Source organism: Chiroxiphia lanceolata, chromosome 3 (genome assembly GCF_009829145.1).
Source record: "Chiroxiphia lanceolata isolate bChiLan1 chromosome 3, bChiLan1.pri, whole genome shotgun sequence".
NCBI lineage: Eukaryota > Metazoa > Chordata > Aves > Passeriformes > Pipridae > Chiroxiphia > Chiroxiphia lanceolata.
This window is the reverse complement of record NC_045639.1, coordinates 77,885,895-77,912,699: the sequence shown is the minus strand read 5'-3', so window position 1 is coordinate 77,912,699 and position 26,805 is coordinate 77,885,895. Positions and strand designations below refer to the sequence as shown.

Sequence of the window (26,805 nt, the reverse complement as noted above, 5' to 3'; positions counted from 1 at the left end):
AGAGACAGGACAGTTGATAGCTGATGCCTTTAACACTGTTTCACAACACAGTAAACCAACATAAAGCAAACAACACATTGTTGTACATTACAGATAATCTTAGCACTTACTTTCTCATAATACTTGATTTCATATTCAGTAATGACTCCATTGGGATGTTCTGGTTCCTGCCAGGAAAGCTCGACGCTCCTCTGCAGTACTCTTTCTTTCATTACTCCACTAACTTGCGAGGGAGCTGTTTGGACAAGATGTGTCAATAAATAAAAAGCAAATTTGTTGGATGCCTAAAATCAAACGTCATTACTGATCCACCCCATGCTGAGCCACTTTCATTAAGGTAAAATAAAGCACCTTTTCATAACTCACAATACAAAGTTAATGAATATTCAAGCAGTACCCTATTACTGTTCATAAACTTAGAATAGAAATTGAACTAAAGTGCAAACAGCAAAAAGTGGCATTTTTCAAGTTAGTGCAAAACTGAGATTGATGGAGTAGGAGTAAAAATTAAGCAAATTAATTCTGAGGATGACAGCAAAGCAGATTTTTAGATTGATGTGTAGTAAATTAAGAGTCTAAATATTTATTGCATATGTTTCTGAAACGCACATAAAAAGAAAAATAATATTTTAGAACCAAAATCACATTTTAGGCTGATTTGATATGACTGACTGCAATTCTGCTTAAAAAATAATCTGTCACACTATCGGATTATAACATGAGTTGGTGATGAAAACAACCTTGTTAAGATACTAAGTCCTCTCTTTTTCATTAGTTCAAACCTTTCCAGGACATTCTTTCTTTAGACCAGAAGTTTCCATACTTGGTCTTGGCATTTTTGGAAGTGCGAGACAATTTAAGAAGTAGATCTTATGAAACAAAGGGGACACTGTCTTCCTCTGCCTCGCTCTCAGAGGCATACATACATGCACACTGCATGCATGTACACATAGACATTAAGTTTTCTAATAAACATCAGCCACAAACAAGGACCTTTTGATATTAAAGAAACCCCAACCCAATATACAGGCATTACAGAGCCATTGATTCTCACATAAAATGTTTAAGAGAGAATGTAATAAAATGTGAGAGACTGAAAAAGTAACTTGCTTTATCAGCTTATCTCATGTTTAACAAAAAAGACAGAAGATATTTTGCTGATGTGCAGCACCAAAGGAGGCCAAACATCACAGATTTCCTCAAACAGACACACTGCCTGTATGGATATAGTACTCTAGTACTTATAGAAACAGCTATGGTATTGGAACTATGCAGAACTCGACCTTGTTCTCATTCAGTTCAATGGAAATCAATTTTGCTTGTGCAAAAGATAAAGAAAGAAAGGACCCGATCCTCAGCGCCCTACAGTTAAAAGCAAAATTACATTTATATGTACAAGGACTTGGTCTTGGAGCAGACTCAGGCACCGGAAAGGTGTCTGAGATAAATTTATTAGAGATAATGTATTAGAGATATTAGAGATTAAATTAGAGATAAATTTATGTATATCTTTTTCAAGCACAGAATCTAGTACTGATTCTATACTGAAGTGTTTGTTTGAACAAAAATTCTGAAAATTTTAAATCTTTTTCTAGGAAGAAAAATTCTCACCATATTTCAGAACTGTATATAAAGCTTTTACTACGTAAAATAATGTACAGATTCTGATGGTGTTCAAATAAAATAAAATTCTTACCCCAAGCAACAAGTAGTTGAACTTCACTTTCTCCAGGTAATTTAAATAATATAAAACATCTAGAATGCACACTCCGGTATCATTAAATATAAAACCATAATGATTAAAATAAAAATATCTACAGTACAATCAAGAAAATAATCCTCTAAAAAATTAAAATTGGATCGTTAACTTCTTAATGAAATTTTGAAATTTCTAGCTTTTTTAAAAACTTAAAACATGTAGGGGTTTAAATTAAATTTATTTACATTTTATTAGAGGCTCCAAGAGTCCATGAAAATTAGGGATTGAAGCCATGCATGATAATTTTCATTATGAACTATTATGTTGTATATAATCAATGTAATCAAAGTTGAAGATCTCTTAATCTAAGCTGCCTAACTGACAAAGTCTTAGAATTGTATCAGGCAAACACCATGGGTTGATGCACAAAGCCAGGATCATTCTCTTTCACTCCCTTTGCATTGTCTTTCTAAAGGCTTAGACATTTTCACTCTTTAATTAGTGAAACATACTTTTTTCGTAGCTAAGACTCCAGAATGCAGCAAACTAATTTACTCTGTCTAGTTTTCCTTGCCATGATGAACTAGTTGTCTTCTTTGTCTAAATGAGTACCACAGCATCCTGAATGAATTTCAGAGAGGTCATTATGTTTCATGTATAATTTTCAATCTCATCTAGATAAATGTTTTTCAAATTGCTAATCTTACATTTTTAGATGTCCAAAATTGTTAATGTTCGTACTTATCATGAAATAATTTTATATTACCTAGGTCAATGGAATTTGTTCTCAACATTTGCTACTTTTTGGTTTTGCTTATCAATTTTTTTCATTCCCTTGGCCATAGCAGTCATTGTTTTAAAGCAGTGAAGCAAAATGAACTTGTTTCCTTTTATTAAACACATACACCAAGTATTAGTTAACTCTGTATGTGGGGAAGGAACAGCAATGCAGAGGAGGAGGAACAGAGAAAGGGGGAAGATTTTAATTGGTGAAACAAAATATACTATGTCAGATTCCTACTTAGTACATGTACAAAGTACACCACAAACAGGAATATTCCATTCTTAAGGAATTTCCATTAAAAATAAAATACCAGTGATTTATCAACATTGCAAGACAGCATTCAAAACTCTTAAATAAATGCTCTCATAAAGATATTCCCTGTCAATTAATACTCATTTCACTCAAGACTGGTGCAAAGATTGGTTTGTTTTTAGTTTGAAAGGTGTGCTACCTTTCATTGGTAGGAGAACCACACGAGGAAGAAGAGAAAGTCCAGCCCCACAGACTTTATGTGTATGTAGCTCTGAAGACAATCATGTTGCATATAATTCCCATATCACATGAGATTCCTAAAATGCAGCGTGCTACCTAACCTTATGTTGTGTCCTCGTGTTTGTCAGGGGAAGAAGGGAATCATTAAACTGACTGAAGCCAGAGTATTCTCCTCTGGCAAGGTACACCCGTTTGTTGTCACCGCAAGGAAATCTCTGCAAATTAGAGCAATTACATAAGCCAATCTACTGATGTGAGAGGCTAGATGTTTATGCCATCTTTATCCTGCCTTTTGGGTTGTGTTTCTTGATCTGTGCTTAATGAGACCGTACAGGTTAGAAGGATTTTGGTTTTTATTCTAGTATAATAATTTCATCTGTATTCTCTCCATGGCTTTCTTATAGATGGTTTTGCATTCATATTTTATTTGTTCTGCCTTCCTGACACCTGTTCTTAAACCTTTATGCAACTTCTCATTGCCTATCTATGTTAATTAATTAACAACCTTTTTACGGTTTTGAAACAACTATATTTGAGCAAGCTTGAAAATGAGTTAAAGCATATAATTCATCCTTAAATAAATAAAAGATAAAATAGGGCACTAAATTACCAAAAAAAGATAAATCTATAAAAACAGAATTAAAAATAACATTTCTAGCAAAACAAATAACAACAACAACGATAATAATAAACAAGTATTTCAGTTTTCTTTTTTAGCAATCTACTTCTCGCCACAGTATCTCTAACAAAGTCTTTCATGACAAAGACACTTCTTACAACATTTGTAGACAACTAAGTACCCAGTCCTGAATGACTTGAGCCTGCATAATCCCTCCTGTATCACTTCAGGTTACAAAGAGGCATCACTTGTCAGAATCATTATTTCCATAATATATTACACTGGGGGATACAGGCTGTTCAAAACACCATTTGCTATCAACTTTTTTTCTGATATACCTCATCTCTTCTTTTGCTCCTTCCTGCTGACACAACATCCAATGCATCAAACACACACAGCCTCTCAGGGCTAACAGGCAGATGTACCTACACACGTTGCATAAGAAAGTACTTTGAGAATGACAGGTCCTCAGCACACTCATTCACCTTTTTAAATGCTTCAAATATACCATTCAGCAAAACGAAAAATTGATTTTCCCCAGGTTTCAACATCACAGCCACAGAGAAATATAACTCTGCTGGGTTTTACTGATAAAGCCTTCAAGTTATATAGATTTTGAGCCAGTCATCATTTTCAGATCAAGTTATAGAAAAAGTTAAAACTGAGGTGACAAAAAGAGCAGGATATTCCAAGGATATATTCTGTTCCAGAGAGAACACTGAATTGGGTAGACTGATGTGTTACATCCATAATGCTAAGCCAAGCATATGGTAGATTATTAATATGTGCAAATATTAGGTGTAGAAAACTGTGGCAATTGTTTTGGAAAGCACTATATTTAGTTTGGAGTCCTCTGAAAAAGTTATAATATTGCTCAAGCCTTTAATCTCTATCCTTCTCTGTTTCTCCAGACTAACATTTTCCTTGATCTAAAGTGTGCTTTCCAGAAGACAAAAGAGAGTTGCAAAATTAAATCTTCTTCACTTTGGATCAGAACAACAACTAAAAAAAAAACACCCACCAAAAACCCCTCAAACAAAGTATAACAACAACCAAACCAAACCAAAACCAAACAAAACTGCCAAACAGATAAAAAAATAAATTAAAATGGAAAAATGAAGATATGTAAAGCTGGACTTTTACATGTAAGAGGAATTAGGCATAATGTACCCATTGCTAGCATGAAATCAGCTGTATACATATTCTTATTGAAAATAGATAATTCAGCAAAAGAAACATATAAATCAATTTCTCAGAGATTTCTTAAAGTCCTGAATCTTGAATGTGTCTCAATTCCATCAACAGTATTGTTTGTGGAGATTTTTAATTTGATACTTTTAAAAAAGTGTCTCTAGAAGCAGCATCCTGGATGTTTAGTAGTTTATGTGTATGAAACAAACTATTTAAAATCCTAAGAAATAAGCGTTTCAATCCTGCGGGCACACTTCATACAGAAAGTTTCATAAGCGAACATGAGTGCAGGACTAAGCCCTATACAAAAAATGCCACCAAAACTATATTTGCAACTCCAGTTTCATGATTTTTCATACAATGGCTAAAGAATGAATGGGCTAACTAGCCTTCCTTAACCTTTTTTTTGTATATCTTTATCTTATAATAGTAATAACGTGCTGAAGTCAATCTGAGCTTCATCTTGTACTTGCCAAAATCAACAAAAACACTGTCATTTTCAGGTACAGGACCTTTACAGCATTTCCTGAAGGACAAAACCCCTTGGCTTTTGGCCTCTTTTCTTGTCATATCACAAAGATATGCAACAATCACTCAAAACCACCAGCTTTTCATACAGCAGCAATGAGATCAATTTTACATTCCTGTAAAACTGTATCTTAGGGCCCAATATAAGTTTTATATTACATGAAGCTTTACATCATTTTTCTGCAACACTGTTCTACAGAAGTTGGAGGGTGTCTTGAGTATTGAGCCCAAAAGGGACATTGCTAACAGAAGAAAAGCATGGAAAAACAGAGATATCAGCATCCCAATGGTTACAAACTATTATTTCTTTTTTAAATGTCTTCACTGTCTCCTTTCTCAGTAGAAATCTTTAGATAACAGAGTTACTTTGACTCTACATTGATTTTAAGTGAGACTGGAATCTGGCATTTTACCAACAACAAATGTAAAACGAATCCATGTGTCATTATATATATATATATAAATAAAACAGTAGCAGAAAATTATACTATTGTTAGCTCTTAAAGGGTTATTCAGGAAGAGAGTACAAAACTCCCTATACTCCATACAGTCCTACACCCAGATTACCCAAAGGGCACCCTTCCACACTGGCTTTTACACTAATTTGCTCCCAAGAGAAAGCATGTAAGTGAAGTCACAACCTGGCCTCCTACCACGTTCTGGTTTGCTCTGGAGGGAAACTTAGACATCAGAATTGCCGAGTGGAAGGCAAACAGATTGTAAACCTTGAGGAATTGCAGTTACTGCTGTCAGGGGCCTGAGGGTCAGCATGTGGCATCACACTGGTTTTTGTGCTAGACTGAAAACGGATGCCTCAGGATACATGCACTCACTTGCTTCAGGATACATGCCCTTGCATGCTTCTAAGGATCTGTCTGATGTACATGAAGTCACTTAAAACCAAACCTTGACAAGGGTTTGCAGGTGCTGGGCAAATTTTAACACTTTACAGTACAGATATTTCCCTTATTTAGATATTCTGTTTCTTAGAAAGTCTTTTTGTCAGAAAAAGTTATGCATGTACATAAAATATATTATCTGTATACATTTTTTATTTTATTTATTATTAAAATTATTAAGAATTTCAGAGCATTGTAATATGGCACTCACTTGAGTGCTACTAAAGCCATATTAGAAAGCTGTCACAGTTTGTCCTTGGAATGCTTGGGGAAAAAAATGCCTACATTTCACTTCATATTTATACTGATATGCACAATAATTTTCATGTTATTCCATATGATAATTCATGCAAAAAGAGAAAAGATTAAGATAGCTCTTACACTGAAAAATATTAAATGTATTGATAGAAATTGATAAGATTTTCTGTTTTGTTAGAGTGTATTTCTTTCCCCTCAGTTAAGCCTCCACATGACAAAGCAGCCCATGATAAAAGGTTATTGAGTACCACTGTATTATGCCATTAGTACCCATTGCTTTGGATCAATGGCAGAGAAATTCCCCACTGTGTTTACAAGCTGTGGCATTCAAAAAGAGCCCCAAATAAATCAGATATTTTACACTAACAATATCCTATAGAGAAGTCATTTTAACTTCCTCTCTGACACACTACTTTCCGGCTCATAAAAATAACACAGTGTGCTCACAGTGCTTTGTAAGCCATGAGCAAAGGCACACACAGTTCTCTGAGCCACTTGGGGATGTCCTGAGTACATGGTAACAGGCAAGGTAGTCAAGTAATACTTGAGTGAATTACTCCATTACATTTTTTGCCATTACTTTTGTGGTTGAAAAACTCTCTAAGTACCTGCCGGTCCACAGAGAGGAACAGAAGCAGTGGCTACCTAAATGGGCTACCTGAATACTAATTGCCCATATCTTTTATATATCTGATGCATTTAAAATACTTAATGGTTTGGTAATTCCTTCATCAAACTCAAAACTCAGAAGCTGGATCAGTTCTATAATCTCCTTACTCTGGTAAAATTCTGGGGAGGGAAACCAATAAAAAGAACCAACCAGAAAGAAACTAAACAGTTTAGAGAGATCAGGGTTGACAGCTTGTCTATCATGTTTTTTGATTTTCTGATTTTTTTTTTTTTTCTGGTCACAGTCTACATCTAGATCCATTCTATGAACTCCCCTGTTTCTCCTGCCCGACGTTTGATACAAATATTACTGTTATGTCTGCATCTCATTTCTTCCAAAACTGGTGACTTGGGCATCAATCAGTGCTGAATGGATGCTGAGTTGCGTAACAAGTGACAACATTGACTCCCAAGATATCCACAGCTCTTGTTTTGTGAATAAGTTTTGACATGTGAGGCACAAACCTGATTCTTACAAATGTGTTAGAGTAACAAACCAGCCTTACAAATAACAGAGAGGGGCCTTTGTTCTCCCGAAGCATTTGTTTTCCTTTGCAGAAGAAATATTTCTATGTTAATTAGCTTTTTCTTTTGTCCTGTGTTCTTTTGCAATTCATCTTTCATAACTTTTTTTTTTTAAGAGAACCATCTGCCACCAGTCTTGCAGTAAATCCTTGACACACTGATATTATTCTTCATTAAAGAAAACAAAACACCACAAAACTCCCCAAAGATGAGGATACTCTTTTCCCTGGTGGGCTACTCAGACACATTATGTTCTCCTTCTGTCTCCAGTCATCTCTGCTGGCAAGTGTCAATTACAGACATAGGTTTTAGGGAACAGAAGGATAAAACACAATTTACAAATACTTTCCTCTGGAAGCAGACAGGTGTAATGACTGAGACTGTTTTCTGTAATTGAATTTCATGCTGTCATCTGCTCAAGTCACAAATAGATGTCAGCTCTAAGGAAGCCACACATGGGAAAAAAAACTAACAAAACCCACAACTAACAAAACCCCCTTAATACATTCCTATTGCTACCGTATAAGCTGAGATTGCCGCTCCAGTTTGACTTCTCTAAAAGTAAAAGTCGCTTGTGCTGGAATGTATGAGATGATTTAGAACTGGCCTACAGACTAGTGTGATTATGTTTATTTAATGTAAGATGTCCAAGGCATAATTGAATGAATTCCAGCCCCATAACAAAACATTTTGTTTCAGACATAGCCAACCAAAATCTGGAAACAAAGTGCCATGCCAAAAAAATTAAAAGCAGTTGATCAAATATTAACGGAAAAGCATATAAATATTCCATAAAGATGTTAGCATAAAACAATAATTATTACTATGCCAGAGGTTTAATCAAACTGATGCTTCCAAAGACATAATTGTTAAATGGAGGGGAAAAAAATTACTTTTCTAACATTTCTAAAATGTGTAACAACTTCTATTGGGGCCTTCCCGTGAAATGCATCATAATGGCACTGCTAACAATAGACATATTTCTGAAAGCAACATGGGTAGCATTCGCAGGGAACGCTGGAAGAATTCCTTGCAAAAACAGTTTGCATTTTCTTTCACATTATGAGATGCTCTTCTCCCAAAGAGCATTAAATCTCTAGATTTTAATCAAATGGATAAATATCCATCTGGGAATCTCTGCTACAGTGATAAATATCAGAAGTAGTAAGCCTGAAGTTAGTGCCTATTGCACAGGAGGGAAAGTCATGTCCGTGAGGGGAAGGTCAGGCACAGCAGTCAGCCTGTGACTCCCTCTGCTAGGGTGTGTGGAAGAAGCAGTTTCACTGACCAGAGTGAGGTCACCACTGGGGAGAACTGTCACTGACATAAACACAGCATTCAAAATTTCCCTGGATGATAAAAATTCACATATATTGTGACAACCAAGAAAAAATACATTTAATACAATGTTGATTGCCCCAAATGAAATAACTTTGGAGGTTTGCATGAGCTGTTCAAAAAACAGCGCTGTACAAAAGCAGAGGAAAATCTTTGGGGTAACATATTTTGTAAAGTGATTGATTTGAATATACAACATAAATTAACATGAGGCTAATCAACAGACAAAATTACTTTGGACATAATGCACATATTTAGTTAACAATAAAACCCACAATTTTTTTTAGCAAAATATCTTCAATTTGTTTATGGTGGTTTTTTTTTTTTGACACCAGCAATATCGTAATATAAGGAGTTATGCAATTATATATGATAAACTGGCACATTTTTTAAAAAACATGTCCCTACCATCTATTACACAAAGAGTAAACATAATTTCAAAAGGATCTTAAATATTCATCACTTTGAGTAGACATTGGTTCATAAATCTCCTTACTGCTCAAAGTAACCTTCGATTTGGGGGGATTTTTTTTGTTATTTGAGAACATGCTATGGTTCAATGCTTCTCCAGCTTTTGCTCACCGGAAGACTTTGCACAAAGACTTGTGTGATGTAGAAATTTATTAAGCTGGAAACACATCAATCATTTAATGAAAGAATTTACTATGTGGTTTTAAAACTGTACAGAATTATCTTTTCTTTTTTTTTTTTTTTTTTTTTTTACAGACTTTCTAGTGGTTTCACTTCCTTGAATGCTATGAGACTCTAAAGGAAACCCAAGTTCTATATTCAAAGGTTAACTTCTTGGAGATTTAGATTATGAAAATGTCAATTGAACAAATTATAAACCCATTTAGCTTTCTGATTAGTTCCATTTTTAGTACACCATTTAGGGCTCAATTCTGACCTCTCATCAATTACATTTTAGTTTAGCTGCATTGATTTTGTCTAAGTTATCCTTGCTTTATACCAGTGGAAACAACATCAGAATCAGGTCCTAAGGGTAAAGTAATTAAAAATGTAATTACCAAACTGATTATGCAACATAGCTACATCATTAATTGGCTACAATTTTTTATATTTTTTTAATGAAAATATTACTATTTATTTGCCAGTTTCACAGAGATAGGTTTGTACTTTTTTATTCAGAAACAGTTCTGGATGGGATCCAGACAATCTAACTTAGGCACCTGGGTGCACCTACCCTTTAGGCAGTTACAGCATACATAAATTAAGTGATTAAGTTCACCAAATAGCTTTGCTCCCTGTGACAGAGAGGTAACTGCAGTGGAAAGATCCAAAAAGAGAGCCTGCCTGTTTAAACTGAGACCTGTAAATTGTAAAACATCCTCTCTTTAAGATCTTTGAAAAACTTTCTCCACTGACTACATAGTGAATTTAGGCACTGATTTTAAAAAAAAAAACAGATGACCTAGTACAGCAAATAAAATTGACACATAACATTTACATACTTTTTAGGTGAGGTAAACCCCATCTTTCTCACACACTATCAAGAATTTCTTTCTTTCTCCTAAATTTTCCTTCGAATTTAAGGAGGTATATTCCATGATCCTTAAAGCACTTTCAGGTAATGAGCCTGGAGTTTGTTCTGACTTACTTCTCATGCAAATCTTGTAGGATCCAGGTTTCTACCTACACTAGTATGTCTAATTCCTGATGAGCCCAGAGGTACTTAAACAAACTACTATCTAAATACTGTGGCTACATACATAACTCCAACTTCACAATTGCAGAGAATCAATTTAATGCTGAAAATATTCCTAAGTAGTACTGAAGTTTGAACTAAAATTTTATTACGAGAAAAAAAAAAAACAAACACAAAACAAACAAACAAACAAAAAACCCCAGAACAACAGATTCTGGGTCTGATTCTCTTTCAATTTTTAATGGTGTGAACAAGTAGTGACTGCATTGACTTCTTTCATCCTGAATGTCGAACTTTAATCAACATCCAGGATGGAGGAGATGAAAATGGAACTCTTTGCAGTAACACAAAACCATGAAATGATAAGTCAGAAAGGTTAAACTTAAAAAAAGAAAAAGAAAGGCAAAAAACCCCGAAACAACAAAGCTGGTTCTCTTTTGCTGCACACCTACTCAATATATTGGAAAAATAAGCAAAATGGCATAAGCATCCTTGAATAGTTTATTATGGTTCTATTTATCTAAAATAATAAACTTTTGATATGCTTCTCCATTCCCTCACTCATAGTTAGGGTATTGGGAGAGTGGAGGGTTGGTCTGTCTTTCAAACTGCAAGCCACATATGCTGTTCTGTTAAATAAAAGTATGGAAAAATGGTGTCCACATCTTACAAGTCCTTCCAGGTTGTAAAGGATACAGCAAAGAGACTGTAAAACTGGAATGCTACAAAAGCAATTAAACTTGAATCGTAACTACAGCAGTATCCTGTGTCTTAATGAAAATTACTACTTTCCTACACAGACGGTGTAGATAATTTTTCAATTTTTTTTCTATGAGAGTTTCAAAGTCTACAGTAGAAATTACTGCTGCCTACATGTATGTATAGCACAAATGTTGCATTTACCACCAACAATAAGATACTTAAACTTAGTGATTCCAGAGCACATCACTAGTAGGGCAACTCAATTGACATGAGTGAGCCTAGTGTACAATATGGGTCATATTTAGATTAGTCAAACAATACAACATAATTTAGACCAACAGTGTATTAAATACCAGAACGTGCAAAGTTGTCTGATAGGCAAACAGAAACAGGACTACATCCTCTGAAGGACAGTCTAATGCCTTATTAATTTGAAAAAGCCCTAATGTAATTATTTATACTCATAAATGTATTATAATACACTTATTAAGATGGATATACATCAGAATCATGAACATCCATAGCTTGTTTCCTTAATGAATACGGTGTCAGTACTGCTTACTGTAGGAAATGAAAAAAAATAAATTATTGGTACTGGAATTTCCCATGATAACAAATATACTGAATGTTCATTACTCTCTCTTAAATGTTCATGTAAAAACCCTGACTTAGAAAATAGTCGTGTTAACCATTTAGAAACTCCTCTTATTATCATTTAATGACAAAAATACCCAATCTATATATTACCTAAGTATGAGTTTTTGTAGCTCTTTATGTGAGTGCCACTGAAAAAGCTGAAATAGTAGAGGGGTTACTCAACTAATCAAAGCTCTACTGTACACATGCTCAGGGATAATAAAAACAGAAAAAAAATTCCTCTTTTTTTCTAACTAGCCAACAGTGGCTGAACTAGTCATGAAATAAAGCTGGTAATGATAAGGGCACATCTTATTTTAAATCTCTACTTGAAGGGTTTATCTTTTTTTAACCTTTTAATGTATTTAATCCAAAATAAATTAAAGGTTTATGAAATATAAAGTCAGACAATATAGAGAGTCATGGCACTTTTTTTAATAATATTTGTATGCAGAGGAACCAATCAGAGCTTCATACATGCAGCATGTGCGCAGTTTAAACAGAGTAACTACCTTCAAATGGACATGACTGCAAACTTATTTCAGAAGTGGAGCACACAACTGGCTTATCTTTATTAAAACAGGTTTTGCTGCATACATTACAGCATTTAAGGTAAAATACAATTCATCAGTAAATACAATTCTCCTTATATGAACAAAAATTTCACACCCCAAGTGTTCAATAGCTGCCTGGACTGATTCCATCTAATTTTTCACCAGAGGTATTAAAATACAAGTCTGGTCTCATTAAGGTCCTTTCAATTAGCAGAGAAAGAGATACTGTTGGTCATTCAGATCTTAGGCAAGCAAGTCTTAGATGGGCCTTTAAGCTAGATTGTTTCTCCAGGTGTGTCCTGAGATGGAACCTACATCTGAACCTACATCTACAACATAACTGGTAGGACTTTTTTTCATTCTACATCTTTCATAGGGTTTGGTTTTTTAATTATTTTATTATCATTATTTAATTTTAAATCATTAGTCTAATATTTGTTTTCTCTGATAGAAATACAGAGATGATAATTTCTGGTATTTGTCTCAATTTATTACCCACAGCTGGGATGTAGCCTCCCTAATTTAAACTCTTGAGTCTATGCAGTAAACACCAAAAAAACACTCCCAAGAAGAAATTTAATCAGGGAAAGGGGCTGCCCTAAAAGACCTACAGAGTGGCATCCTATCTGATACAGCTCAGACACCAGCTAGGGAGGCTGGACTTCCCTCTGAGGGATGGCAGAAACACCTGCCACACTTCTTCAAGAGGTAAACAAGGCATATCCTTTAAACAGTCTGGTTTACTTAGAGTTTAAAATTTGTGTCAATGTGCAATACACAGCAAAGTTTGGCAGACGGAGTCTACCACCTACCCACCTTTCCACTGCAGTCATTAACTGTTCTCCAGGATCCCTAGAAACTACTCTCACACCCTAGATACAAACAGGCTTTTAAGTTTCTGCATTCTGTTTATGAAACACACATAAACAAAATATGTAGAAATACATGATAAATTAGGATTGTGAATAATGCACATTTGTGAGGTGCAACATGCAAACAGCTGGCCAGCTGACCAGCACAACAGCTGTACGTGTGTGTCTCAAGTGACTGCGCTTGGCCTGAAGTTACAGGATCACCCCAAATTCTGCTTAAACACTACACTTTAGTGTACAGCCAGTCCATCCAGATTACATACTCCAGTGTTAAGTATGTACTTCTCCCCTTTTAAATTCTGTTGAAAAACTGCTTGCAAAAGAATTTAAAAAAAATAAGAGATCATCAACATGGTATTTTAAAGTACTTAGAATGTATTTTATATATATATATATTCAACATATAACTATTTAATATCAAGTTAGGTTTCAAACCATCCCACTCCCCCAAAGAAAACCAAACCAGAAAAGAACATACAAATCTTCAGCATTTTTAAGAAGACTGATTAAATTAGTGTGAAATTATCCTTTTTGTTAATTTCCTTTAATTTTCATACTAGTCCACAGCTCAAGGAATATGGCACAAGAAGGAAGAGGGAAGAGAAAAGGAAAGTTTGTGGGTTTTTTCAATCAGTGCTTTCTTTCTGAGAAATCTGATTCCTGCATCTGCCTTATTGACTTCAGCATGCAGAAAGCAAAATCTGGAAAAATTTTGGCCCAGTCCTGACTGTATAACAGTAAGTGAGGTGCCGTGACTGATCTCGAGTACTGGCTCAGTAGTTCCAGAAGGTCAGGAATGCAAGCAGCTGCCTAGAGTTGAAAGGAAGTTTAACTGTAGGGGGAAAAAACCCAACAACCAAACAAAAACAAACCAAAAAAAAAGCCATTTTAATGACTTAGCAGAGGCTTACAGAAGGTTAAGCTGTCTGCATAGATACAAACAATAACAATAAAAACGTTAAAGAAATTCTCCTTACCTACAGAATATCAATGTTTATCAGAGGAGCTTTATCTTGTTCTTAACAAGTTGAATCATGCAAAAACAAGATCAATAAGGGAGAATGCCTTTTAAGCTACATGATTGCATAATGAAAATTACTTTGAAGAGCTGGCTGTGTATTCATGGAGAGTTAGCAAACTGTCCCTCCAGGCGCTGGTGACATTAGGCAGTTCAAAATACAGTATTTCACTCGAAGCACATCTGACTCATTCTATTGGCATAAACATCACATGTTTAGCATTAACTGCTTTTACAACCAGCTTTATAAATATAGTTTGCTTCCCTTTCCAACGGCTGTCTTCTCCTTTCTTTTGTTGTTAATATTTTTGCTTGTTACTTTTGCCTCTGACAGTTTGACAGTTATTACCTTAAGACATTGCAGGTGTTCTTTAGTTCTTTTCAAAGAAACATTTAGGTACCTAAAGCCCTCAGCACATTAACAGGTGACTAATTTTTAATGGTACACCTAAAAGAATAAAGCTCAAAGGCAGAAAATACAAATAAAAATAAAAGCTGACAGGAGCACTTAGTGTTTTTTAAAAATCTAGTGGTATTATTTTTATGGTGAAATGAAGAATGACCTAATCACTGGCATTTTATAACAGGGCACTATAACACTCAAGTTATATCAAATGGAAGACACTACTCTCTTAATTAGGCTACTAATCAGCTGAGTGAAAGGTGGATTGACAGTGTTAACATCTGCTCGAGGTACAGATTTTGAGATTGTCACCAGTTATCCAGATAGTGGTAGTTTTGCAGGAGTGTTGGTTTTGCTTATTAAACAGCATTCTTTGCCCCAGTCATTCTGGGACTGAAAGTAAACTCCTTTATTTCCTTTGTTTCCACAGCAAAGTCCCTCTGTCAGGAATCAGGACCTAGGAAGAGGGTCTAGAAATGTCCCCTAGCCTGTATCAGCTTCTCCCGGATAGAGCCACAGGCTTGTCTGAATGGAAGTTGATATGGACAGAACTCTTTCTCTTTCCAGAATAAAGCAGACAAGAGAAGAAGGAAGGCCAGCCTTCCTTCTATATATCTTTTATCCTACTGTCTCTTTCCTACGAATACATGATGGGACTGATTTGAATTTTTTTCTTTATAGACTTCCTGTCTTCTTTCCACCTTCTCGTTTTGCCTATATTGAAATGTAAAAACAAAGCACTTCTAGCATTGACTCAACTATGATTAATGTTGTTTCACGCACTCAAATGCACTCAAAATTTTCAAATAAAGTTGTGATGATTGAATAACAAAAAGTTAGAGCTTAATGAAGCCTAAATTCCACAGAATTTGCAACATGAAATGAGGAGAAAGACTGTGTCTCAACTATGGAAGAACAAAAGAGCATGGAAAAGACAACCTTCTTAAAAATAGCAAAATAGAGATATTGTAACGAAGGCTATACCCAGTCACTAGAAGGATGGATATGAGGTGTGACCCAAATTTACATACAGTTTAGAGCAAGCTTAGGAAGTTATACTTCCCCGACCACACTAGGGCTCCTCTAACATTACTAGAGTAAACCTTTACTTAACTGTAATTTAACTGAAATTTATAGAAGTTAAACTTTTACTTACAACAGAAAATCTTACTACAGAAGACTTTTCTCTGTGATGTTTGCCCGTGGTAGACAAAGAGAAGGATTAAAACTTACATACATAAATCAGGAATGTACTGGCATTGAGTGGTTTGTCTAAGAGAAAATTATGTTTGAACAGAGATTGTCCAAACTGGATTCTTTTGTACATCCTAAAATTATCTTTCATCCTTTTAATTGCAAATGGTAAATTCTGTTTAAAATAATAAACAGGACATGGTACCCCTCTCCATTCCTCTCCGTTTTGGAACAATGACCTAAATCTAGTTAGTAGATAGCATCCATACTACCAGCCTGCATCCCCCAAGGGACTGGAAAGTACGTGATACAGCGTGTAGGGCTTGAGAAAGAGGCCCCAAAAGTAGAATGCTACTAAGAGCTGGAAAAACAAATTAGGTCTTTATCATGCAGCCTGGTGTTAAATCACAGATCTAAATGTTAAAATAAAAAAAATTATGTGACTAGAATAAAGAAGCAATCTTAATGAAATTAATCTTTGTCCTCTTTCTTCTGACTCTTTTGCCATGGCGTTCAAACACAGTTTCCTTCTAAATAAAATTTATGTGTCTTTTTTCAAATTCCCAAAAGATTTGTTTTTTCAAGGTAGTTATTTTGAAATTGCCAGTCTTAACAATAGTTTATTTAATGCACTCTGCAAAACTATTTCTCTCTTAGACATATACTTTTATTTACTAACTTGGTGTTTCCATCTTTAACTTTCTAGTTTATTTTACTACTTGAATTCTTTCACAGCTCTGAGGAAAACAACGACCTCACTACGTATACCAGGATACAGCTTTTTAACTCAAACTCTCTGGCAATGAGGGCTGCACTTTCATTCAGGATGTATCACCTGGCACTTTTTTTGTTTGGTTGGTTGGTTAATGTATTTTTTGTTCTACCTGATTCATTGGAGCATCAGCTGTGAATAGAAGCTAATACACCTGCTTTGTTTTTACTGCTCACCAGTTAAATAATTCTGCTCACCAGAAACAATCAATACTACAAATGACTTGTGCATTAATGACATTAAAGAAACCAAAAAGTGTTAAACTGATGACCCTCTAATTATCACATCTTTATTGAGGCATTGGCTGCATATTTATAAATGCTGTTGGACTTTGCGTTGCCAGGACACTGATTTTTGCCAATTAATGAATCTCTGTATTTTGACAGAATACTATCTTTCTTGAGCTAGATACAGATTTCTGATTACACAGAGATGTTCTTGGTAAAACACTGTAATTTCTCATTTTAATGTTCTTTTATTCATGAGAAATTGTTAACTGAATTTGCTAGGATAATTAACATCCCCTAATCAACCAATAATAAATATCACAAACAAACAAAATCCACCAAAGTGATGCTGATAATACAATAAATCACTACATTATGTTTCCTTGACAAAAAAAAAAAAAAAGGTAGTATGTGCATGTGAAGACAATCCTGAGTTTTGCAATACAGGTTTTATAACAACCAGCTGCTACCATAGCAAGTGTTTATCTATTTTAAATAGGTTTTCTCATTTGATGATGTAAATTTTTATTGTCATAATTCCACTTAAAATATGTATTTTTTTAACATTTACTAAAATTTTCAGTGAAATATTAGTTTTGAAGCATGTTGATCAGAAAAAATATGGAAAGCAAGGAATTTCATTACTAACAGAAATACAGCCACCTTAGGTGTCAGACTTTCATCTAAAATGCAGCTTGGGAACTGAAGCTTGGGAACTGAACCTTAAGCATCAGCATCTGCCCCAGTGATGGAAGGTGTCTGGATGCCTCATTGTCTAATGGTGATTTCAGACCAGAAAATCCAGGGTCACCATCATGCAAATTTAGGTTCAAAGTGACACAGTAAAGTTAAAAATAAAATCTCCAAGACTCCTTAGATTAAAGTTTCATTCTGATCTAACATCCTATGTCTTGTTCTCGGATTCATAGTTTAAAAAAGCCTCCTAACTTTATCACCAGCATACAGACTTCTGGTTAGGTGCTAAACTTGAAAAGCTCTAAACCTAACTTATACAAATATATGGTCCCAAGGGAGTCTGGAAAAGCAGTAGTTTTTCAAAATATGATCTACTGTGCGATTCCAATCTCCAATGCTTGCCAGAAAGGTCAGCAAAGCTTGCATAAGGGATAAAACATAGCATGACAAAACACTGAGCAACAGCCTAACAAAAAGATGAACATTAACAAGATGCACAGAAACAAAATCATGACCTCACTGTACCTCTCTTTCAAATAGGTTTATTCCTCTGTAGATGTGGACTTGGCCACAGCTCAAGGAGAAAATGCTCCTGCCACTCAAAGAAGCTGTCTCGTAAATGCCATTTGAACATTTGCTGCTTGTATGACTTTAGATTACACAATGCTGAATATTAAATGCTCAGTTTTTACTTATTAATTACACTCACATATTCTTGCTATTTCTTTTTACAGGTTAAAGTCAATTTATAGGAAAATCACTAGAAGTTCTGCATTGCAAGGAAAACTTATGATGTATTTTAGCAACTATTAGTATTGCCTGTGAGAATTACTCTGGAAAGAAACTGAGTGTAAGGAGCTGGAGCATCACAGGAATCATCAGTGTGTGGGTGAGACACCCTGGTACTTCTGTATCACAGCTGTGTATGAAATACCTTCCCTTAATTACAGTCATTTTTTATTCACCAAAAATGAATCTTGCTCTTGAGATCCAGCCGCTTGATGCAGAAGAGGCTTTCAAAGGCAGAAGAAAAAGTGTTTGCCATTATTTTATTTTAAAAGTGAAGGCTTAAGGGATACTTTTTCTACTCTTTTTTTTTTTTTTTAAATATAGACGTTTTCCGTGGGGATATAAGGTTAATTTTTTAGCTGAAACAAATCAGTAGAGTGACAGAGCATGCTAAAACTTTATTTCTATTTGTGTATTACACCTGTAAATTGTTTTGGTTTTGTGCACAATGAACAAAATTAAACCGTGTTATACAACTTCCTTGAATTACTAATTCAGACCAAAATTTAAAGTCACATGTTCTGATGTTACACATAGGATTTGGTTTTCCTCATTACAACACGATTTTTTTTTTGTTAATACAGTAATATAACTTAAAACTCTTTAGTAGTAACTCAGTGTTTGCTTCATAAGGTACACATCTGTTACACATGTACATATTGAAATATTAGGGTATTCTTTGAAAAGAAAATTCTGCACTACCATAAGTCACATGATTCATAATACTATGATTAAAAAATAAGCACTCTAGAGTACCACTCAATACTTTGCAATATCTGTTATTTCAGCAAAGTTGTCATTGTCACAAGAATATTTTCCGGGTAATAATTTATATTCTTTTAATAGTAAAACTATTCTCATATTAGTACTGTTTCTTTAAAAAACCACACAGTAATCAAAAATTACTAGCATAATGACTTGTTTACATAGCACAAATATTTTTTTCTGGTTTTTACTGTGAGGTTTTAAACCTGAAGTCTGGTTAAATGTGTATTTCATCAGTTTTTAAGAGAGGTGATACTTTAACAACTCTTGATCACAAAAATTAAACTTTTCCAAGTCCCAGAAATTTTCAGACTTTCACTAACTTTTGACTTAATTTCCTAATCTAAAGTTCAAAAGCTGTGTAACGTTTTCTCTGTCATGTCTAATAGAAAAAAAAAAGTCTAAGGTAGAGATTTAGGAAAGAAGACATGGGAAATGTATGTCAAACCAGCAGATAAAGATTTTCATCTAAAATGGTGGAAAGAAATTTGAAGAATCTCTATTGTTATCAAGACAGAACCATTGTAAATTGGCATAATAAATGAGCACGTCAATTACTCAGGAAGTTTCTGAAATTAGAATCATAAAGCTGTCCTTCAGAGTAAGGACATTTGTCTATTTCACTGTGCAGGACGTTGGAAAGAGTGGTAAACAGGACCTTGTCCTTGGCAAAGCATGCCATTGTTGCTTAAGAGTAAAAGCTTTTTGGGTTAAAGAATGTATTTTTATATGTGTATCTAATGACTAATGTAGTCAGCCTGAAGTCTGATGGAAGCCTTTCAATGCTATTCCAAAAGAAAAGGAAAAAAAGTCTGCAAGAAAAACAAACAAACAAACAAACAATAACAACCAAAAAAAAACCACCCAAAAACAAAACAAAAAAACCCCCAACCAAACCTGATAATGACACTGTCTCTCAGTTAGTTTGGTAGCAGAGTTTTATATGGCCCTGCAGATGAGAGATAATTTTAAGTATACTTCCAAAAATTGTGTGAAAAGTACTGTAAGATATATTCATAGCAGAAAAATAACAGAATTCTGTCTACCTTCCCTTGCTTTATACAAAACTCACTGCATTCTCTTTCTTTATCAGAAACACCTGCATGAAACAAGATAGGATATCTTTATTTCCATCTTGGTTAGCAGGACTGAGTCCCTCAGAAAAATCATAAAGTTGATTTGTGACACAAATTGTTACAAATAATGATCTGTACAACAGTTCTTAACAGATTTTGGAGAAAAGGTTTACAATAAGCCTGGAAAAGATGGGTCATAAGCATAAAAAGCTTAAAAATATTTAGAAAAATATGAAAATGGAGCGGCAAACGGGATAAAGTTCATTTAAAGCTAGTTCCAGTAAAGGCATGTTTTCCAAACCTGTGTACCACAAGTATGCTATAATAATTCATATTCAATTTCTCAGAATATTTATAATGTACTGGTAGAATTCCTTTCTTATTCTACCATTAATAATCAAAAATGTTAGTGGTATATCCAGACAGTGATAATACCAGTAGGGCATGGTAATGGCAATAGTGATAGAATAAATTCTTTAATATTACAGTAATGATTTTTTCCAGTGACTCCTAAAGTGTGCTTAAATTATATAAAAATATAAAGAGAGTGTGTGCAATATTTAACATTTTCCATTATTCTGTGTTTGCAGAATTCATCAAGATTAATGTTTTGAACATCTGCATAACACTCAAGAAGGCATAACTCCATAAAAGGTCCATGCAAAATATGTACTGTCCAAAGACATGTACTTATGCCAGATCAAAATGGAATTTTGTCAAAAATATTAAAAAGGAAAAATAATAATCAATAATCACTATTTTCTTGCCAAAATTTCAACTCAGTTATTTTGCTGCAAGTTTTGTTCAAATAAATATGTTTATATAAGTAAGTCATAAAACCCCCCATATTCCACCCTTTCACTTTTCACTTAATACAAAAGATTAATATTTTATTTCAAATGTCTGGTATTCTTCTTCCAAAAACTACTAAGGAAAAAAACCAGAAAATGCATCAGTCTGAAAAATTTTAGCCAAAAATTAAGAGCTGTAATAGAAATGCTTAAGGAACTATATACTTAAATGACTTCGCTCTATTTTGTTCCTTATCTGTACCCACATCCAGACTAGGAGTATCATGAAAGTAAATATGTTTAAGGTAGCTTTGACTTCATAAAACCAGTTTCACTCGGAGATGCTTGGCATTGATCCTGTAGCAATGAGTGTTTTAAACTTTTGTCATTTGAAGAGTATACATGCTCATGGTCATACTTAATCATAAACACAGAAATAAGGTACAGAAAGAAAACTTTTCTTCTTAGTACAGAGAGTATAGAAAACTAAAAAAAAAATACTATGATAACTTTTTTTAAAAAAAAGAAATATTAAAAATAAACATCAATTTTCTTTCACCGTATCTAATTATACTTGACAATGAGTCAAGTATATGTAAAATTATATAAAACCATGTAAAATGTAAGTAAAAAGGATAACGTTTGTTAGCTAATGAGCTTTACTTTCTAATCTGCAGAGCTGTTGAAAAGAGAGGCATTTCAGAGCAAACAAAAGTCCACCATATGGTGCAAGGAAAGACGCATAATAATTAACCCCTAACAAGGGAAACGCTGCATGCAATCAGCTTATAAATTCTCTTCACATTAGCTAGATTTCAAATGGTGACATAGTTTTAAACAAAGGGAAATCTGGAGATGCTCCAGCAGCCCTCCTCAGGCGTGCTATGGCTCTGATATCTCTCTGTGGATCAGCAGCTCTCTCTCCTTCCAGGCTTTAAGGCTGTGGTGAAAGATTTTGATTTTTACATCTTCAAAACTTCTGTAGAAATGCTTTGTTTTGATTCTGTAGCATAGATGGGTGAAAAAGAGGAGCACAGTGAAGAGGTGGAATGCTTAATCAGCCTTTGGAGCGTGCTGCAGTTCAGTGATCTGACTGCCTCCACCTGCAAACAGAGGGACAAGAACAGGAGCCCCAGATCCTGGGCTGCCAAGTGGGTCATACTCCTTTTTCTGCTAATATATTTATTGAAGGTATGTGTGATCTTAGAGCAAAATACAGTTGTTTGCATGGGAACACAGAGAGGATTAAATGATTGCTCCTACTCCTTACCTGAGGACGGCATCTAGGCTACAGCACAACAGTGGGAAAAAACCAAACCAAGAGCTTTTCACAATATAAATGCATTATTGCATCCTCACTTTACTGAAACACTTCAAGTATGATGAATTTGCAGGATGCCTCTGACCTTTCAATATTACAAGCAGGAATCTAAGAGAAGTAAATTTCTATGTGTCAAGGTATCAAAATTAAAACATCTGCAGTAACACTAAATGTTTAAACTATAGTAAGTTTTGCTAGATACATCTGGATTGTAAGTGCAAATGAAATGTCATGCTAGTCAACTCTAGCAAACGCTGTAAAATTACTGCTACTAAGAGACACATGTAGTTTCTTACTAGTTTTCTGGTGTTTACCAGCAGGGATATGTTTTCTGGAAAGCAGGTCTATGCACTTTGACAGACGGGAAGGAGAACACGTTTTTTTTTAAGCGGATGAAAATTCTTTGTATTCATGAAAATGTTGAAAACCTGTTTGCAGCTCTTATATTTCAGCATATTTCCTTATGAAAGTTGAAGAGAAATGGGGGGGGAGTTGTAGGATCTCATTTCACACCGCACAAACAGACAAAGTGAGAGAGAAGCTTTCTAAAGATACTGTTTTAAAAGGGACAAGAAAACATGATTGAAGGCACAAAGAAAGTTGAAGGGGTGCAAGTATACAATATATTCTTTATCTTCCATGAAATGGTCACTGTTTTGAAGCCTTTGAGGCTTAATCACTAATGAGTGATGTGCCATATGATAACTCAAAGCTCTGTCTCAGGATCTACCCACACCAAACCTTTATTACTCCTGGAAATTAGAACCTATTTCTCAATAGCTCAGTGAACTGAACTCACATACACTCTTCATTACCTGCTCTGGCAAGTGTGAGAGCTTTGAATAAACCCAAAGACAAACCTATACAAGCACTGCCCTTCATTAGCAGGAAGTTTTAGAAAGAAAAATGTGACTTCCATTACCCCTTCAGACTAAATCAGAATTAATCTAGTTTGTTTTGAAGCTAAAAAGGAAAAAAAAAGAAACACACAGAGGAGGAAAGAGGAAGGGAAAAGGGGCAATGGAAAACAGGGGAGATAGATGAAAGAAGAGAGAGATGGAATCAGCAAACTCATAGCTGTGAAATGCTGGCCTGCAGATTAGTATAGCCCAATATGCAACAAATTCAGGATGTGATCTGCTCCAGCCTCAACAATGAAATCAGTTTGAATGCCACTTTATAAATCATTCAGTCATTTTTTAACAAGATGAGCTTCTGGCAAAATGCTTTCCCTCTCTGCCTCCTCAAAGAGATTACATTTTAAAAATCTTTAATTTCTGAAAGTCTTCAATATGCTAAAGTATGGGCTGCTCCAAAAATCAGCTTTAGCTCGCTATTTCAACAAATGAATTGAGAGTGAATACACAAAGAGAAAGATGATTTACACTCACTGTCTCTCAGAGATTAGTATGGGAAAAAATAAATTAATAAATAAATGAATAAACTCCAAACCACCCTTTTTCTACATAAGCCTTGTTACTTTGCTGAAAGGCTGATTCTAATACAAAGTATCACAGAGATTGTTTGTTGAATCAATGCTTTGTTACTCATGCTTCCAGGAATGAGCAATACTTTATGGCCAAATTCACCCTGATACAACTGGGTCATACTAGATTAGATTCTGAGCTACTGTGAATCAATCATTTACCTGAAATGAGTCACAAAGCCAGAGAAAGGGTTTTCTGCTTTTGATTTTTTTTCCTTGTCATTTTCTTCCTGAAGGATAGCACTGATAGAAAATAAATCATATATTTAGAAGTTATGCCATTCTAAACAAATATTTTCATTTTCTGATCCTCAAATTGTTTAATCTGATGCAAGAAATAGGTAGGAGAGGTAAACATATTTTTAACCAGCCCATTTTTTAGTGAATAGCTTGACGAGCTTCAGTTCTGTAAATTCTGAAACCCTGTGCTTAAACATTTAGCCAAGGAAAGTCAATTATATTTAAGAATATTATGACTTCTGGTTACAGATCTTGTTAAAAATTATTATTTTGTGGGATCAAGTCCAAAGTAAATAACCTACCTGTGGCCAACTGCCTGCTTTAAATATAATCCACTACATTCCCATACTCTAAATGTATTTAATATGAATGAGCACAAAGCACATATGTTTGCCCTTTATATTTGAAACGTTGCAGACAAATGATTAAAAACCCCATGTGTAATAAACACTAGGCAAACTTTGCTCAGGGAAATGTTCAGTTAAGTTACTCTGAGTATACACATGGATGCCAGAGTATTTGGCGGAAAGATCTTTGCCTGGTATTTCTGGATTCTGCTGCATTCTTCCTTTCATAGTCCATCTCTTGCCGTTTTCTTCATGTCTCATCAGTCTCATACATGCTGCAGAGGGAACAGTATGGAGGGAATCCATCTAGAAATGAATACACCTGCTGCACATTAACTTCAAGGTGGATTTTATATGGTTTCTTTCCTTAGCTCTCCCTTTCAAGCCTGAGGCCTTGGAATGAAAAAGAGTGAAGTTTTGAAGGCATTTTTACATACAAATTCTTGGGAAGAAAGGATTAGGCCAAAGCAGAAATCCTAAAAACATGATTATTAACTTTTCATTAAATAGCTTCACATTTATAAATCCTACCTAAGAAATGAGAGATTACGTGTAATTTTCTATATAACCTGGGCATATTGCCCTTCTTTTGGCAAGATCTATTCTGTTGACAAACACAGTCAATTCTACAAGAATCTAATATATTATCAAGGATTCATAGATAAGATACATATTATTCCATTTCACATCTTGGTATCTGTCTGTCTGAGGCCCAAGATGGCTCAGACTATATATATATGATTAGTGGACTGTTCCTGCTTTCACAGTTGGCTTTTTAACTATTTTGAAAATCTTAATCTCTACATGTTCTCAAAGTGTCGCAATATATTTACAAACCCAAAACCACTACCATCAGAAAAAAAACAATCTAAAACTGGTGTTACGCCACTGAGGCTTATAAAGAGTTGTCTCAGTTTAAATCAAACCTATATTGATTCCATTAATTTGAATTTACACTAAGAAAGTTTCTTTCATAATAGGCACAAAGGGATGTATGCAGATATATAAATGCTCATCAGCATAAGTATTAGTTACAGGAACAGATCCATTCCATGAAAATCTTATGCCTTAGCCTTGTGTCTTAAGCACATGTTTGGGATTCCTGGTTTTACACTCCAAAAATCTGTAGTCAAATTCTCTTCCTCATCTCCTTTTCCTTTACTATGCAGATTTTTTTTTAGATGTAAGTCAAGCAAAATACTTTAAATATGGTTTGAAAATACCCTTTAAGAAAATGTGGAATGTATTGTCTAAGTTCTCATGACAAATGCACAGAGAAGATTGTTGTCCACAAAAATTGGATTTGTTACCCGCTGTGCAACAAGGTAATAATTACACACTCGAGAGGGACATTGATTATTCATTTCAGAGTAGTGCAAGCCTGAGTGCTTAGTGGTATTCCACAAATCAAGCACACCAACTATCAAAACTTTTTACTATTTATGTATTTCAGCAAACAAAGGAATTAGTGTTCACTGACTACAAGTGACATAGTTTTCTTATTAGTTTGTATTCTATCTTCTATTAGTTAATTATTCTCTCGCTTCCAATGCTAATTAGTCCCATGCTCAGTCTTTCTCTTCTTTTGAGAAAGTGGGTTTTGGTGGGTTTCTTGGGCCAGTGGTCCATGGGTCAGTGGCCACAATCTCTTGCCAGAATTACCTTTTACCCAATTGGGGCAGATTTCAGCACAGTTGCTGAGTTGGCCTTATTAATTTCTTCTTTATCCAAATAGTTCTGTCAGATGTCCTTGTGGCTCATAAATTCTGCATTCTTTGTGTCCACTATCAGTGGGCACCCTTCTTCCCAAGCTTTCTTAACCTCCTCCAGGTCTGAGATCACTGAAGCATGTCAAGCCCTAAACCTTACCATGGTAATTCTACCAACAAGTAATGTGTTTTTCTAACACACGGACATTACTTAGAGCTTGTTAGCTGTTATCCATTTAAGGGATTAAACCTCCCTTCTTGTCGGTCAGGCTTGAAAGTATACAAAGATCAACTATTAAAGAACATCCTTTGTTTTACACATTCCACATTTTGCAACAACATGGTAATATGCTTGAGGGTTTTAGGTTTTTCTAAAGCTCTAATCAAACCTGCAGGGTCTGAATTCTCTGCTATGACGCAGACAATAGATTCTAGCAGCATGATATACTCTGTCCCTGACAAGATAGGTAACAAAGTCCTGAAATCATAACAAGGCCCCATGATTGTTACTGTCAGTAATATTTCAAGATTAATTCTAC

General features: G+C 34.8%; 1 protein-coding gene across 8 annotated transcripts in view; it reads right to left on the bottom strand.

The window, feature by feature from the left end:
* EPHA7 (EPH receptor A7) overlaps positions 1 to 26,805 on the bottom strand; it is a 164,538-nt gene that overhangs the window by 42,803 nt on the left and 94,930 nt on the right. For all 8 annotated transcript variants that reach the window (XM_032682778.1, XM_032682782.1, XM_032682779.1 and 5 more), the window contains exon 6: positions 111 to 235. In XM_032682778.1, coding sequence (XP_032538669.1) covers positions 111 to 235 — 125 coding nt within the window. The remainder of the gene's footprint in view (positions 1 to 110; positions 236 to 26,805) is intronic.